The sequence below is a fragment of the Hylobates moloch genome, unplaced genomic scaffold (genome assembly GCF_009828535.3).
Source record: "Hylobates moloch isolate HMO894 unplaced genomic scaffold, HMol_V3 SCAFFOLD_7, whole genome shotgun sequence".
Taxonomy (NCBI): domain Eukaryota; kingdom Metazoa; phylum Chordata; class Mammalia; order Primates; family Hylobatidae; genus Hylobates; species Hylobates moloch.
Genome location: NW_026652282.1, coordinates 7,203,923 through 7,218,162, shown reverse-complemented (window position 1 = coordinate 7,218,162; position 14,240 = coordinate 7,203,923). Strand labels below are relative to the sequence as shown.

General features: G+C 39.2%; 1 protein-coding gene across 7 annotated transcripts in view; it reads left to right on the top strand.

The window, feature by feature from the left end:
- MID1 (midline 1) overlaps window positions 1–14,240 on the top strand; it is a 253,521-nt gene that overhangs the window by 112,345 nt on the left and 126,936 nt on the right. For 6 of the 7 annotated variants that reach the window (XM_032756556.2, XM_058441485.1, XM_032756555.2 and 3 more), the window contains exon 2: window positions 3,209–3,924. In XM_032756556.2, coding sequence (XP_032612447.1) covers window positions 3,265–3,924 — 660 coding nt within the window. In that variant the 5' untranslated portion in view covers window positions 3,209–3,264. The remainder of the gene's footprint in view (window positions 1–3,208; window positions 3,925–14,240) is intronic. The other variant, XM_032756558.2, reaches the window with a different exon arrangement.

Below are 14,240 nucleotides of genomic sequence, written 5' to 3'. Positions count from 1 at the left end.
TCATTCCTTTATGTATTGTGTCTGATTGATTGCTTTTGCACTACAGTGGTAGATTGAGTAGTTGCAACAGGGCCCCTTTGGCCCACAAAGCCAAAAATGTCTACTATTTTACCCTTTATAGAAAAAGTTTGTTGACCGCTGTTCAAATATATTGAGAGATCCTTAAAGTCAAGGGCTATGTTTGATTCTTTTTGGTTTTAGCTGAAAAGTCAGTACATTGAATGGAATCAATGAATGTTTGAGTCCTTTTGTGTGCTGGGTGCTGTTCTAGGTGTTGGTGGTACGTTCTTCAAAGAGCGAAGCAAAATCTCTGCTTTCACAGAGCTTATATTCTAGTGTTGAGGACAGTGGGGACAGAAGGAGCAATAAACAAACTAGAAGAATATGTCAGTGATAAATATTATAAAGAAAAATAAACCGAGATGGGGGAAGAATTGCCACGATGGGTAGGTGGTATAGTGGTAGAAGGGGAATTGGTTTTATGTGGGTTCAGGGAGAAATTGACACTGGAGCAGAGAGTCATGTGGATTTTGAAGACCTTGCAGGGGCGAGCAGGGGATTGATGTGCTTGGCATGTTTGAGGAGTCAGAACAAGGCCATGTGCCCAGAGCAGAGAAAGGAGTGGGTAGCGTGGGAGGAAGTGAGCTCACTGTCTGAGTCTGTGTTTTCTGGGGCTGGTTTATTCTGGTGAATTTCTCTCTGGGTGAAATGGGAAGCCCTTACAGGGCAGAGCAAGAGGAGATGCATGTTCTGTCATGTTTTAACAACAGGCTCTCTGGCTTCTGAGTGGAGGATAGACTATAGGGGGAAGGGCAGGAGTGAACAGAAGCCAAGAGATCATGTAGAAAGGTCTTATGATAGTCCACATAAGAGACGATACTGGCTTGGCCCATGATAATGGAGATGAGGTGATGTGAACCCCAGATTCTGGCTTCTTCATCTAACTCAGTGCCTGGCACACAGTAAACATCTGTTGAAGGAATGAATAAAATGTCAGTATTTCCACTGAGGTCTCCCCAGTGGAATCCTTTCTAGAAATTCTCATCACACCTCTCTGGGATGGAATCCTGGCACCTGCATTAAAAATACAGTCATCATAGCTCTCCAGACATAATTTGATGCTCATCCTTCTATTGAGATTCATTGGTAGGCATTCTTGTTTTATCTGAGAACAAAGCAGACCAAAAGGGCTACACTTTTCCTTTAATTTATATGCTTCTGATGAGAAGGTAGAAGAACTTCGATTTAAAGATAATTCTACATTTTTTCTATGATTAACCAAAATAATTATTAGTAGTTAAAAACCTTTCCATTTCTTCTGAGCCATCTGTAGGAAGAGGTGACAGACCAAGTGGGGATGATATGTTTCTTACAACAGCAACCCTAGGGTTTCCATTGCAGGTTGTAGAAAGATGTACAAGCTTTAATATTTCAAGTCACAGTTGCTCTTTTATTCTTTCCTATGTAGTAAATGCTAGTGAATGGTTGAAGATTTTTTAAGATACCAGGCTTTTATGAAGCCAGTAGCTGTTTAATTTTTAACAGGCTCAGGACATACTTTATACTTTTAATGATCAGTTACCATTCAGTTGGTAGCAAGATGAGCATTAATTTCACCAAAGCACCATATGGTATTTCTGAGGGATGCTATTTCAGAAGGGGTCAGGGCATTCTAGAAGCTGTGAATTTTGTAAATAAGCGGAGGTGTGAATACAAATGATTGTCAAAGGTGTGAATACAAATGATTGTCAGAATCACTAAACATAGCTTTGGATGTGAAGCCTTCCGGTAAATCCGGCTGAGAATGCTCTCCCCACCACCCCCGTGGGTGATTTGAACCTCCCGATCACTGGGTGAACTGCACTGTTCTCCCACAGCCTGCAGTGGGCTACATCTAATATTCCCATCACTGGTCTGCAGACCTCTGCTAATGGTCTTGAAAGGGGAGAAGGTTCAAAGTGACTTGGTTCCCAGGCCTGCTAATGAGCATGAGGCCTCTTCACCCTTAATGAACTGGGGTTTGTGTAGAATTCTTTCTACTACTCTTTTTGATGGGAAGGCAGACAAGAGTTCACAAAAGCACTCAGGTCTTTATGGCGAGGGGAGCAGGCAGCTGGGCCACCCTCGGGTGGCCTGGAGGGGAGCAACAAAGCTAGCAGAGGTCGTACCCAGGCCAACACAGCTCTGAGTGTGAGGCTGGACCTCCTGCCAGCCTGGCCTGTTGCTGGCAACAGTGACAAGCCCGTGATGGGAGTTTTTTGGCCAAAAGGGTCCCTCAGCAGTTTTGTAAGCCTCCTTAAATTGCTTTCTCAACTGTAATCGTTATCATTGTCATAACATAACTTATCACATGAATATGATAACCACTGAAATCCTTGTTCTAATTAACTAAGTTGTTGCTCTAAATATTAGTCATTGGTACTCAAACTTACTGCTGCCACTGAAAAAGCCCCCAGATATTTTTCTCTGCTTCGTTCTGCCTACCCACATCCCACTGCCGGATTAAACAATAGAATTATTCAGAAGCATAATGAACACATGCCAAAAATATTGCCTCTATCACAATCATCTTTGTGAAAGTCAATGTTTTTTCTCAGGAATATATTTTGGAAAATGACATCCCACACTTAAACACGATCATCTCTGCTGAAATCTCCACATTTGATTTCATGTACATTTCATGCCCATTTCTATAGTTACTGCCTTCCTACTGTTCTGAAACCTGGTTTGGTATTGCAAAGTAAAAGTCCTTAAATCTCATATACATTAATATGTAAGTTTATAAATTCAAATTTATAAAAGACTCCAGTTTATTGATGAATATTTCTACATTTTAATTTTCTGTGCGAGGTTAAACCTGACTCTGACACAATAAGATTATTCTGATTAAATACAAATTATGGAAATTACAGTTTCAATTACTTTCCAGTTTTGAATGAGGCCTTTTAGAAAACAAAATTGCAAAAAAAAAAAAAAATTGCAAATTTTCAGTTACTGAACTTTGAGAAAATGTTAACTGGTATATGATGGCTCAGGATGCTTTTTCCTCCTTTTTTCCCCAGTGAATAGAAAGAGAATTATTTGGAATGTACACACACTTACCCTTTCATGACCTGTGTTTGGAATTATTCTGAGATGCATTCAAAGCTGACACCCCCCTATGGTTGACCTCCCTGTGCCTAATCAAATCTTACATTCTTGTTTCCAGATAGCTGATCAGCTTCCTTGGGTTTTGCTGATGACACAAGAGAGCTTTGCCTGAAGATGGAAACACTGGAGTCAGAACTGACCTGCCCTATTTGTCTGGAGCTCTTTGAGGACCCTCTTCTACTGCCCTGCGCACACAGCCTCTGCTTCAACTGCGCCCACCGCATCCTAGTATCACACTGTGCCACCAACGAGTCCGTGGAGTCCATCACTGCCTTCCAGTGCCCCACCTGCCGGCATGTCATCACCCTCAGCCAGCGAGGTCTAGACGGGCTCAAGCGCAACGTCACCCTACAGAACATCATCGACAGGTTCCAGAAAGCATCAGTGAGCGGGCCCAACTCTCCCAGCGAGACCCGTCGGGAGCGGGCCTTTGACGCCAACACCATGACCTCCGCCGAGAAAGTCCTCTGCCAGTTTTGTGACCAGGATCCTGCCCAGGACGCTGTGAAGACCTGTGTCACTTGCGAAGTATCCTACTGTGACGAGTGCCTGAAAGCCACTCACCCGAATAAGAAGCCCTTTACAGGCCATCGTCTGATTGAGCCAATTCCGGACTCTCACATCCGGGGGCTGATGTGCTTGGAGCATGAGGATGAGAAGGTGAATATGTACTGTGTGACCGATGACCAGTTAATCTGTGCCTTGTGTAAACTGGTTGGGCGGCACCGCGATCATCAGGTGGCAGCTTTGAGTGAGCGCTATGACAAATTGAAGGTTAGTCCGATCCGCCTTAAGCCAACCCCTTTCTGCCAGAAAATGTCATGGAAATAAAAAGTGTATTCACTGCTAGCTACATGGCAGGTGAAGGTTTTCTCCTCACCTTTGTTATCTGATTAGTTTTAGCATGTTTTTGGCAGCCTATAAATGTTACACAATAAGGGTATCTTGTAAAAGTTGACTGCTGCTTGTAATTTTAGCGTTGTCAAGGTGAGGGCAAATTCTAAAAATCTGGATCATTTTCAATCCGTGCAGTTTTTCTGGATCATTTTCAATCCTTACAGTTCTTCCAAAGAGAGTGCTGCCTCTCTCTGAGAGAGAGAAAGAAAGAGAGAGAGAGAGAGAGAGTGACAGATAAAATCTGGCTTTGGGCATTTGGGGAACATTTACTTTTCTCACTCATCTGGGAAAACTAATTCACTCTCATTGTACCTGTATCTAGTTACTGCACAAACAAAAGAATAGAGGGAAGAACGTCTGTAGCAAATGTGGGATTTTAGAGGACATGTAACCTTTTATTCCTTGTGTAAACGATATCCAGCGTATTGGTGAAATGCAGTGCTCTGACAATCTCAGGTTTCATGAAAGAATTCCTTTTCGTGTAGGCTCTTTATTCAGTAAGGTTACAGTCAAGACTATTTGAACTTCATTTTTTACATGAAATTATTAACCTAACTCCAGCTTGGGGGATAATAATTAATATGACTATATGTGAAATAAAAGGATCACTTTCTAGGCAGGGCATGGTGGCTCATGCCCGTAATCCCAGCACCTTGGGAGGCCGAGGCGAGTGAATCACTTGAGGTCAGGAGTTCAAAACCATCCTGGCCAACATGGTGGAACCCCATCTCTACTAAAAATACAAAAATTAGCTGGGTGCGGTGGTGGGTGCCTGTAATCTCAGCTACTCAGGAGACTGAGGCAGGAGAATCACTTGACCCTGGGGGGTGGATGTTGCAGTGACCCAAGATCGCACCACTGCGCTCCAGCCTGGGCGAAAGAGCGAGACTCTCTCTCAAAAAAAAAAAAAAAAAAAAAAATCACTCTCTAAGTATGGATAGAAAGCACCAGGGAAGAAATAGTAAGCCAAGTCTCCAGATGTTTGTTCAATTTCAGGCAACGGTGGGTCTAATTATTGAAAACTCAGCTGAGAGAGTTTGAGTGAGATACTATGTTCATCAGCTAATTTTAGATCACAAGACACCAATTAAAAGAAAGGAAGTATAAATTAAAAGCTCTGAGTAAATGTATATTGAAGTCCTTCCTCTCAGGAAAAACACATACCATGTTGTTGAACAAACAAAATGAATCACATGATCAAAAGAGTGTTATCACTTAGAAAACAGTGTCACCTTTAACAAATGGTTTCTATCACTTCTCCTTAGCGCTAATGGGTGGTTGTGTTTACTGGGACCACATAGTTTATTTTGTGACAGTGGGATTAACGGACCACATCTGGGATTTGGCTTTGCTATTTCTTGACATGTTGAGGGAAGCCGACATGCTGAAGTGAATTCCTGCTTCTCAATGTCACTTGGGCAACAAAAGCATCACCTGGGCAGCATGTTTCACTTCAAGTATCCAAAGAATTACTGGTGCAAATCCATCTTTAAACCATGTAGAGGAAGTCAAGCACCAGGACTCAGGTGACACAGACAACAGAAGACAGCCGCTGACAGGCTTTCCAGAACAGTGCATGGCAGCACCGGAGAAAAGTATCACCAAAGGTAATCATAGCAAAGGCAATGCCTGTATGAGCTGTGCCTCGAGAGCAAATTCTGCAGAAATTGATAAGGCTATTAATTTTTACAAATCAAAGTAATCTTTTTTTTTTTTTACCCCTTTTTTTGTTGGTGGTGGAGCTGAAGGGAGAGTATTTAGGATAACTGAACAGAGATGTTTGATTTTTGTTTTCCAAAATGTAAACGTGCCAGATCTTTGTTTCTTTATCAAAAATGTTCCTTTGATTGGATTTGCATTACCTTTTAATGATTGTGTGTTAAAACACCACAATCATAATGGTGTTCAATATTTAACAACTCCTAGGCTTGATATTTATTTAAATCTTGTGGTCAGGTTCTGCTCAGTACCACAGCAGAGTTATTAAATATTTCCATAACATCTCCAAATTTATGAAGAAGTCCGTCATGCTCTAGCCCTCTTTGTGATAAAAACGAAACTCTTCAGTTACGAGCCCTGCACACTTTAATTGAGCCAGTGGCCTATCGGTTGTTGTACTGTCAAATGGAGGGCCTGACATTTAATGATGTGGTTTCTTTGTATTTCCTAGTTACAGAAATGTAAGCATATAAACAGCATCCAGTGCACCAAAACCCATTTACAGCCGTTCAACAAGATATACTTATGAGCATTTGAACAAATAACTTACCAACATAGCATGTTTGTTTTAAAACATGCCACTTATGCTAGAATTTTAAAAATAATAACAATTATGACATTTGGATGTCTGATATTTCAGTTATCACATACTTACGAACATATGTACATCCTTGTTTTATTTAAAACCTAAGCACAATATAAATGTTGATTTTTGAAGGAAATAATAGCATACCAAGAGGACCAAAACCAAGGAAGTATATTTCTGTTAATTACTACTTTGGTCTGAAATATACTCTGAACATGCATTTTTCTGTAGCTCTAGGATCTCATATAGATATAGATTTGTGATGATGTGGGAACATAGATAAAGCATGGAGGAATTTGAGGATGCTTTCATTGATAAGACAATAGATTTGCTTTATTAATTTGCATATGTAAGGACCCTGGTGTCTTTGGAAACATTTTTGTCCTTCTGTCAGTAAAAGTTCATTATATGAAGAAGGGAATTCTGCAATTATTATGAAGAATAATTTCTTGCAATAATGCTAAACTTTGGGGGACATATTTTACTCATTAGATCTCAGTATAAAGGATGTGTGTTTATATAAAAAATCAGAATATCATTTTGTACATTACAATCTTTTTCTAAGTGTAAAAGAAAAAAAGATAAAAATTCCAACATGTTGAACTCGTACAAATAAAATCATTCACATCATGTAAAATAGCATCATGTCAGTAATCTAACGCTTTTGGAGACTATGCATTGAGAGGCACTCATGAAATATTGAAGCAAAGAGAAAATTAAGATAGCATTTCCTAAACTCTATAAGATAAAAAGAGAAAAGTTTTCCTGCCAAGTGCAAAGGTCTCTAAGTGGAGCGTATCCATACTGTGGATATTTCTTTACATCATTTTAATTGAATTTTAAGAAGCCTCTCAGTCCTTCAAACTTAGAGGAAAAATTTGATTTGTGAACTACATAACATATAAGAGAATTTAATATAATTAATGCATTCCAGAGTTTTCAAGGAATTAAAATGCAGTAGTTTCTCTTTTTCTGTTCCAACATACAAGATTGGGGCTCTTGTTTCTTTTCTCTGATTATACATATAAAAATATACAAATTGAAAAAAACCGACCTTTCCTTGCCTTTCAGTTTCAGCATAGCCCCTTCAAATTAGCTGAAGCTGAAGTTCCAAACTATTGTTTTGCTATTCTTATTCTAAAGGCTGGCTGAGGAAGTTTGTTTGTATAATGCATGTTTCAATGGATCATCCCATTGTAATTTTTTAATAGTTTGATTTAAAAGTTCAAATTAAAGCTCAGCATTTCTATGTAGCACTTTTTATCTGGAAGTGAAGACATGAGATTTCATTCTTGGGTTTAATTTATAGATTGTAAGGTTCTATGTTTGAAAAATCTTTCCCAGTTTGCAACTAGGAAAGTTGTAAGTGTATACTGAGCTAGACTTTTTTTTTTTATTATAATTTCTATAACTTGTTTCTTCTTGAAAACCAGTAGCAGGCATAGTGCAGGTTCTAGTGCTATGGTGTGTGATGCACACACATATTTGCATATACATATACACACATGCATTTATTTATTTATTTAATATTATAATCTTCCTGAATCTAAGTTGGAGACAAATTCAAGTGACCGGTATTTTCATTAGGGATATTTCATTCTGCAGGCAAGAGATGACAACAAACATAGCAATAATAACTATATTCCCATCACTCAAAATATTTTATTATTCCTTGAATGTTTGGTAGATGGATACAAGTCAACTTTGGACTTGGTATATTTTTTGTGGGAAGAGTCTTACCTTGAAGGGTTTTTTTTTGAAGTTACAAATATGTGTATTTTTTAAAATGTGTCTTTCTGTTTATTGGTTTCTAGTTTAAATCCCTTAAGATCAGGGCTCAAGACAATTGCATATGGTCTCACTTATGGATGCAGTATCCTTTAATAAATATTAGAATAAGTTTATTGTATCTTCAAAATTTCCATAAGCTCGTTAATGTTTTCAGTCTGTGTAATCAATTAATAACTAAGAGAGGTGCACTTAGGCCTTCCACTCAGAGAGTGAAATTTTCTTTTTTTTTTTTTTTAATTTTAAGTTCTGGGATACATGTGCAGATTTATTACATAAGTATACATGTGCCATGATGGTTTGCTGCACCTATCAACCCATCATCTAGGTTTTACACCCCAAATGCATTAGGTATTTGTCCTAATGCTCTCCCTCCCCTTGCCCCACACCCCCGACAGGCCCCAGTGTGTGATGTTCCCTTCCCTGTGTCCATGTGTTCTCATTGTTCAACTTCCACTTATGAGAGAGATCATGCGGTGTTTGGTTTTCTGTTTCTGTGTTAGTTTGCTGAGAATGATGGATTCCAGCTTCGTCCATGTCCTTGCAAAGGACATGAACTCATTCTTTTTCAGGCCCGCATAGTATTCCATGGTGTATATGTGCCACATTTTCTTTATCCAGTCTATCATTGATGGGCATTTGGGTTGGTTCCAAGTCTTTGCTATTGTAAATAGTGCTGCAATAAACATATGTGTGCATGTGTCTTTATAGCAGAATGCTTTATAATCCTTTGAGTATCTACCCAGTAATGGGATTGCTGGATCAAATGGTATTTCTGGTTCTAGATTTTTGAGGAATTGCCACACTGTCTTCCACAATGGTTGAACTAATTTACAACCACCAACAGTGTAAAAACATTCCTATTTCTCCACAGCCTCGCCAGCATCTGTTGTTTCCTGACTTTTTAATAATTGCCATTCTAACTGGCTTGAGATGGTATCTCATTGTGGTTTTGATTTGCATTTCCCTAATGACCAGTGATGATGAGCTTTTTTTTCATATGTTTGTTGGCTGCATAAATGTCTTCTTTTGAGAAGTGTCTGTTCATATCCTTTGCCGACTTTTTGATGGGGTTGTTTGTTTTTTTCTTGTAAATTTGTTTAAGTTCCTTGTAGATTCTGGATATTAGACCTTTGTCAGATGGGTAGCTTGCAAAAATTTTCTCCCATTCTGTAGGTTGCCTGTTCACTCTGATGATAATTTCTTTTGCTGTGCAGAAGCTCTTTAGTTTGATTAGATCCCATTTGTCAATTTTGGCTTTTGTTGCAATTGCTTTTGGTGTTTTAGTCATGAAGTCTTTGCCCATGCCTATGTCTTGAATGGTATTGCCTAGGTTTTCTTCTAGGGTTTTTATGGCTTGGGTTTGTACATTTAAGTCTTTAATCCATCGTGAGTTAATTTTTGTATAAGATTTAATGAAGGGGTTCAGTTTCTTTTTTCTGCATATGGCTAGCCAGTTTTCCCAGCACCATTTATTAAATAGGGAATCCTTTCTCCATTGCTTGTTTTTGTCAAGTTTGTCAAAGATCAGATGGTTGTAGATGTGTGGTGTTATTTCTGAGGTCTCTGTTCTGTTCCGTTGGTCTATATATCTGTTTTGGTACCAGTATCCTGCTGTTTTTGGTTACTGTAGCCTTGTATAGTTTGAAGTCAGGTAGTGTGATGCCTCCAGCTTTGTTCGTTTTGCTTAGGATTGTCTTGGCTATATGGGCTCTTTTTTGGTTCCATGTTAAATTTAAAGTAGCTTTTCTAATTCTGTGAAGAAAGTCAATGGTAGCTTGATGGGGATAGCATTGAATCTATAAGTTACTTTGGGCAGTATGGCCATTTTCACGATATTGATTCTTCCTATCCATGAGCATGGAATTTTTTTCCATTTGTTTGTGTCCTCTCTTATTTCCTTGAGCAGTTGTTTGTAGTTCTCCTTGAAGAGGTCCTTCACATCCCTTGTAAGTTGTATTCCTAGGTATTTTATTCTCTTTGTAGCAATTGTGAGTGGGAGTTCACTCATGATTTGGCTCTCTCCTTGTCGATTATTGGTGTATAGGAATGCTCGTGATTTTTGTACATTGATTTTGTATCCTGAGACTTTGCTGAAGTTGCTGATCAGCTTAAGGAGCTTTGGGGCCGAGACGATGGGGTTTTCTAAATATACAATCATGTCATATGCAAATAGAAACGATTTGACTTCCTCTCTCCTATTCGAATACCCATCATTTCTTTCTCTTGCCTGATTGCCCTGGCCAGAATTTCCAATACTGTGTTGAATAGGAGTGGTGAGAGAGGGCATCCTTGTCTTGTGCCAGTTTCAAAGGGAATGCTTCTAGCTTCTTTTTTTGCCGAGAGTGAAATTTTCAAGTCCTCTTCATAGTTCTGTCATTTTGCTTGCTTTAGGCCTTTTGAACCTATGTTATTAAGAACAATATGGCTGGGCATGGGGGCTCACACCTGTAATCCTAGCACTTTGGGAGGCCAAAAAGGAGCATTGCTTGAGCTCGGTTGTTTGAGACCAGCTTGGACAACATAAAAATAAAAATAAAAATTCAGCTGGGCATGGTGGCATGTACGTGTGGTTCCAGTTACTCTGGAGGCTGAGGTGAGAGGATCACTGAGCCTGGGAGATCAGGGCTGCAGTGAGCAGTGATGACACCACTACACTCCAACCTGGGTGACACAGCAAGACCTTGTCTCAAAAAAAAAAAAAAAAAAAAAAAAAAAAAAAAAAAAAAAAAACAAACCCACAATGAAAGTTAATACAGGTTTTTTGAGAGGTCATAAAAAATTAATATGTGTTTTATTAATTAAGATGATATGAACAGTAACAGTCCCTGCCTTCATGGAGCTTATAGTCTAGTAGGGCATTCCAACAGCTACTAAATACTTTCTCTGTTGATGGTGGCGGGAAGCACATTGCACCCAAAACAAAGGTACTGACCCCGGTCCTGAGAGATGGAGAAAGGCTTCCCAGAAAAGGGACCACTGCACCTACCATTTCCAAGCCTTGTATTAGAAAACAATATTGAATTTACTAGATGTCTGTAAAATCCCCGTTATCAGTCATTCCTTTTTAACTTTTTACCATGTATGTAACCTATATAGTTTTTCAAACTTGTTCACAATAATTCCCAGTTGATTTTAATCTAAAATACAGACACACTATATGATGTTTCACCATGTGGTATGTGAATAACTCAGACACATGTCTTCTAAAATGTTGTAATTATATGGAGTTTCACCAGTTCCAACCGACTCCAATATGCAATTCTGTTTGTACTAATTTCATGGCAGCATTTGTTTAGTCTGCAATATAGACACATATTTTTTTCCTTTTATTTTTAGTTGGACACTTAATAATTGTGCATATTTATGAGATACAGTCTGATATTTCCAAACGTGTATGCAATGTGTTGCAATATATATTTTTAAATAGTTTCCATGTGATTAAAATAAGATTTCCAAATATTTGTAAAATATATTAAAACTATATTTTAATTGTGTTAGTTTGGTACAAGGATATTTATGATAGATGGAATAAAAGAAAGCATCTCCAGGCATATGTTCTTAATGGGAAACTCAAGGCAGCTTCCTTTTCCTCCTCCTCACCTGTCTATTTTCTGGATGAGTCCTCTCTCAACTCCTTCACCTGCAGAGAGCAATGTATTATTGCCTAGTGATTTATTATTGTTGGAATCATTCTTGGTAAGCTCAGAGAGTTCGAAAAATGCACAAACAAGTACACATGGTACCTCTTCATCATGTGGCTGTGTAAACGTAATTCTTGGGCACCTTGTTAACATTCTTGTGCTATATTTTACTCGCCTATAAAACAGGGCTAATGTATAGTACTTACTTTCACAGAAAATTGGGAGAGCAAAATAAAGTGTTTCATGTGCCTTAGCATTGTGCCTGGCCTACAGAAAGCCTGCAACACATGTCAGAACGACTGTTAGAAACTAGGAGGCAGGATGTGTAATGGTTAAGTGTGTGGACATTGGATGTAGACTGACTGCCAAATATTTTTTAACCACTGCCTTGTATTATGTATATGTGAGATAAGAGTATATATTGTTGCTTTAATGCGTTTTGTAGTTTTGTTTCCAAAGCACCTGCCAAAGGGCAGAGACGTGACAATTAATAAACACTTGTTGATGGACATGTGCAGAATTGATGCATTAGACGAGTGTTTTGGGATTCGGAGGAGGAAGAGATGAATCTGCTTCTGAGTAGACAATAAACCTTGCTTCAGGGTGGTGGGATTTAAGCTGCTTTGACAGATCTGTGGATTATGCATCAAAGAAGAGTGAGGTGCTCTGCGGGAGTGAGACCAGCAGAGACCTGTCGGCAGGAATAGGCAAGACAGCTTTGGAATTTTAGACAATCCTAGCTAGAGCACAGGGTGCCAACTGGGGAGCCAGGAAAGAGGATGTTGGAAGAGTCACCTAGAGGGAAGGTCTTGAAAGTCTTTAAATGCGAGGTTAAGGGTTTAGGCCATTTTTACTATTTTCTATAGAGTAATAGTGAAGTTTTTTTTTAGAGAGGTTAATGTGTATTTTCTGAAATAAATTTCATGTGAGAATATAAGAATGGATAGGGTTACTGTGTTCATGGAAGAAATAAAAGGGGGAAGAGACATTCACATTACTTTAGATTTTGTGGTCTCTTTTTTAATTGGCAAAAAGAAGTAGTATCACAGGTCAAAAACCACCACCCTGTCAACAGAAACATGTAAAAGTGTGAGATTCAAGGTCTTGCCCCTTAAAACTAGGAAGAAATAGGAAATGTCGTTGCTGATTGGCTCTTAGGTACAGGCACAAATGTGATTCTTTTCCTGCTTTTCTAGTGCAGTAAGACACAGTGGGGACAATGCATGGTTATTTCTTCTGGCTTTTTGATTCACAATAAGGAGAATGCTGTTCAAACCTCCGAATGCCCACTATAAACCAAAATAATGTTTTAGAGCCAGAAGCAACCTTGGAGCTCATGTCATTCCATCCTCATTCTGCAGATGAGGAAAGTAGGGCTGAGAGTAGTAAAAGAAGTTTTCCGTGATGACCTAGTGGGTTAGTGACTCTGAACTAGGACTAGAGCACAGTTCCCTGCTGTCCAGTTTTGTGTCTTTCCTGCTACTTCCTACAGCGGTTAACAGTGCCAGCCGGCACAGGCAGGATTGCCTTTTGAGAGGTTCTGAAATTTCTGAGGTCTCTTCTGAGGTTTTCAGGAGTAAACACAATGATTTTACGATAATTTTTAAACGCCCACTTGGCCTGGCAATAAACCAGCATCATGGGTGTAGGATGATGCCTTACCGTGCTATCTGGGAATTATTGCAGAGCTGTGGCTTTGGAATGATGCCTCCAGGGCCACCAAAATAAGTTGCCTAGAAGATGCTCCCATGCTGACGTTTTCTGTAGCTGAGCCAGTGTAGATTTGGTTGTCTTGAAGGGCCAAACTTCATGCCTGGAGCTGTGTTCATGTACATGGACCCAGACAACCTCGGGGACACTGCAAAAGAAAGCAGAGTTAGGACAGTGATGTCAATGAGGAAACAGAGGAATTGTGGTTGCAACTTAATGGGCTCACTAATTCCCTTCTTAGGATAATTGTTTTCCTGAATGTCTTAATATATAGATTATTCTTAGACTGGTAAATTTTTTTTGTTTTGTTTTTATTATTGTACTTTAAGTTTTAGGGTACACGTGCACAATGTGCAGGTTTGTTACATATGTATCCGTGTGCCATGTTGGTGTGCTGCACCCATTAACTCGTCATTTAGCATTAGGTGTATCTCCTAATGCTATCCCTCCCCGCTCCCCCCACCCCACAACAGTCCCCAGAGTGTGATGTTCCCCTTCCTGTGTCCATGTGTTCTCATTGTTCAATTCCCACCTATGAGTGAGAACATGTGGTGTTTGGTTTTTTGTCCTTGTGATAGTTTACTGAGAATGATGATTTCCAGTTTCATCCATGTCCCTACAAAGGACATGAACTCATCATTTTTTCTGTTTGTTTATTTATTTATTTTTTTTATTATACTTCAGGGTTTTAGGGTACATGTGCACAATGTGCAGGTTTGTTACATATGTATCCATGTGCCATGTTG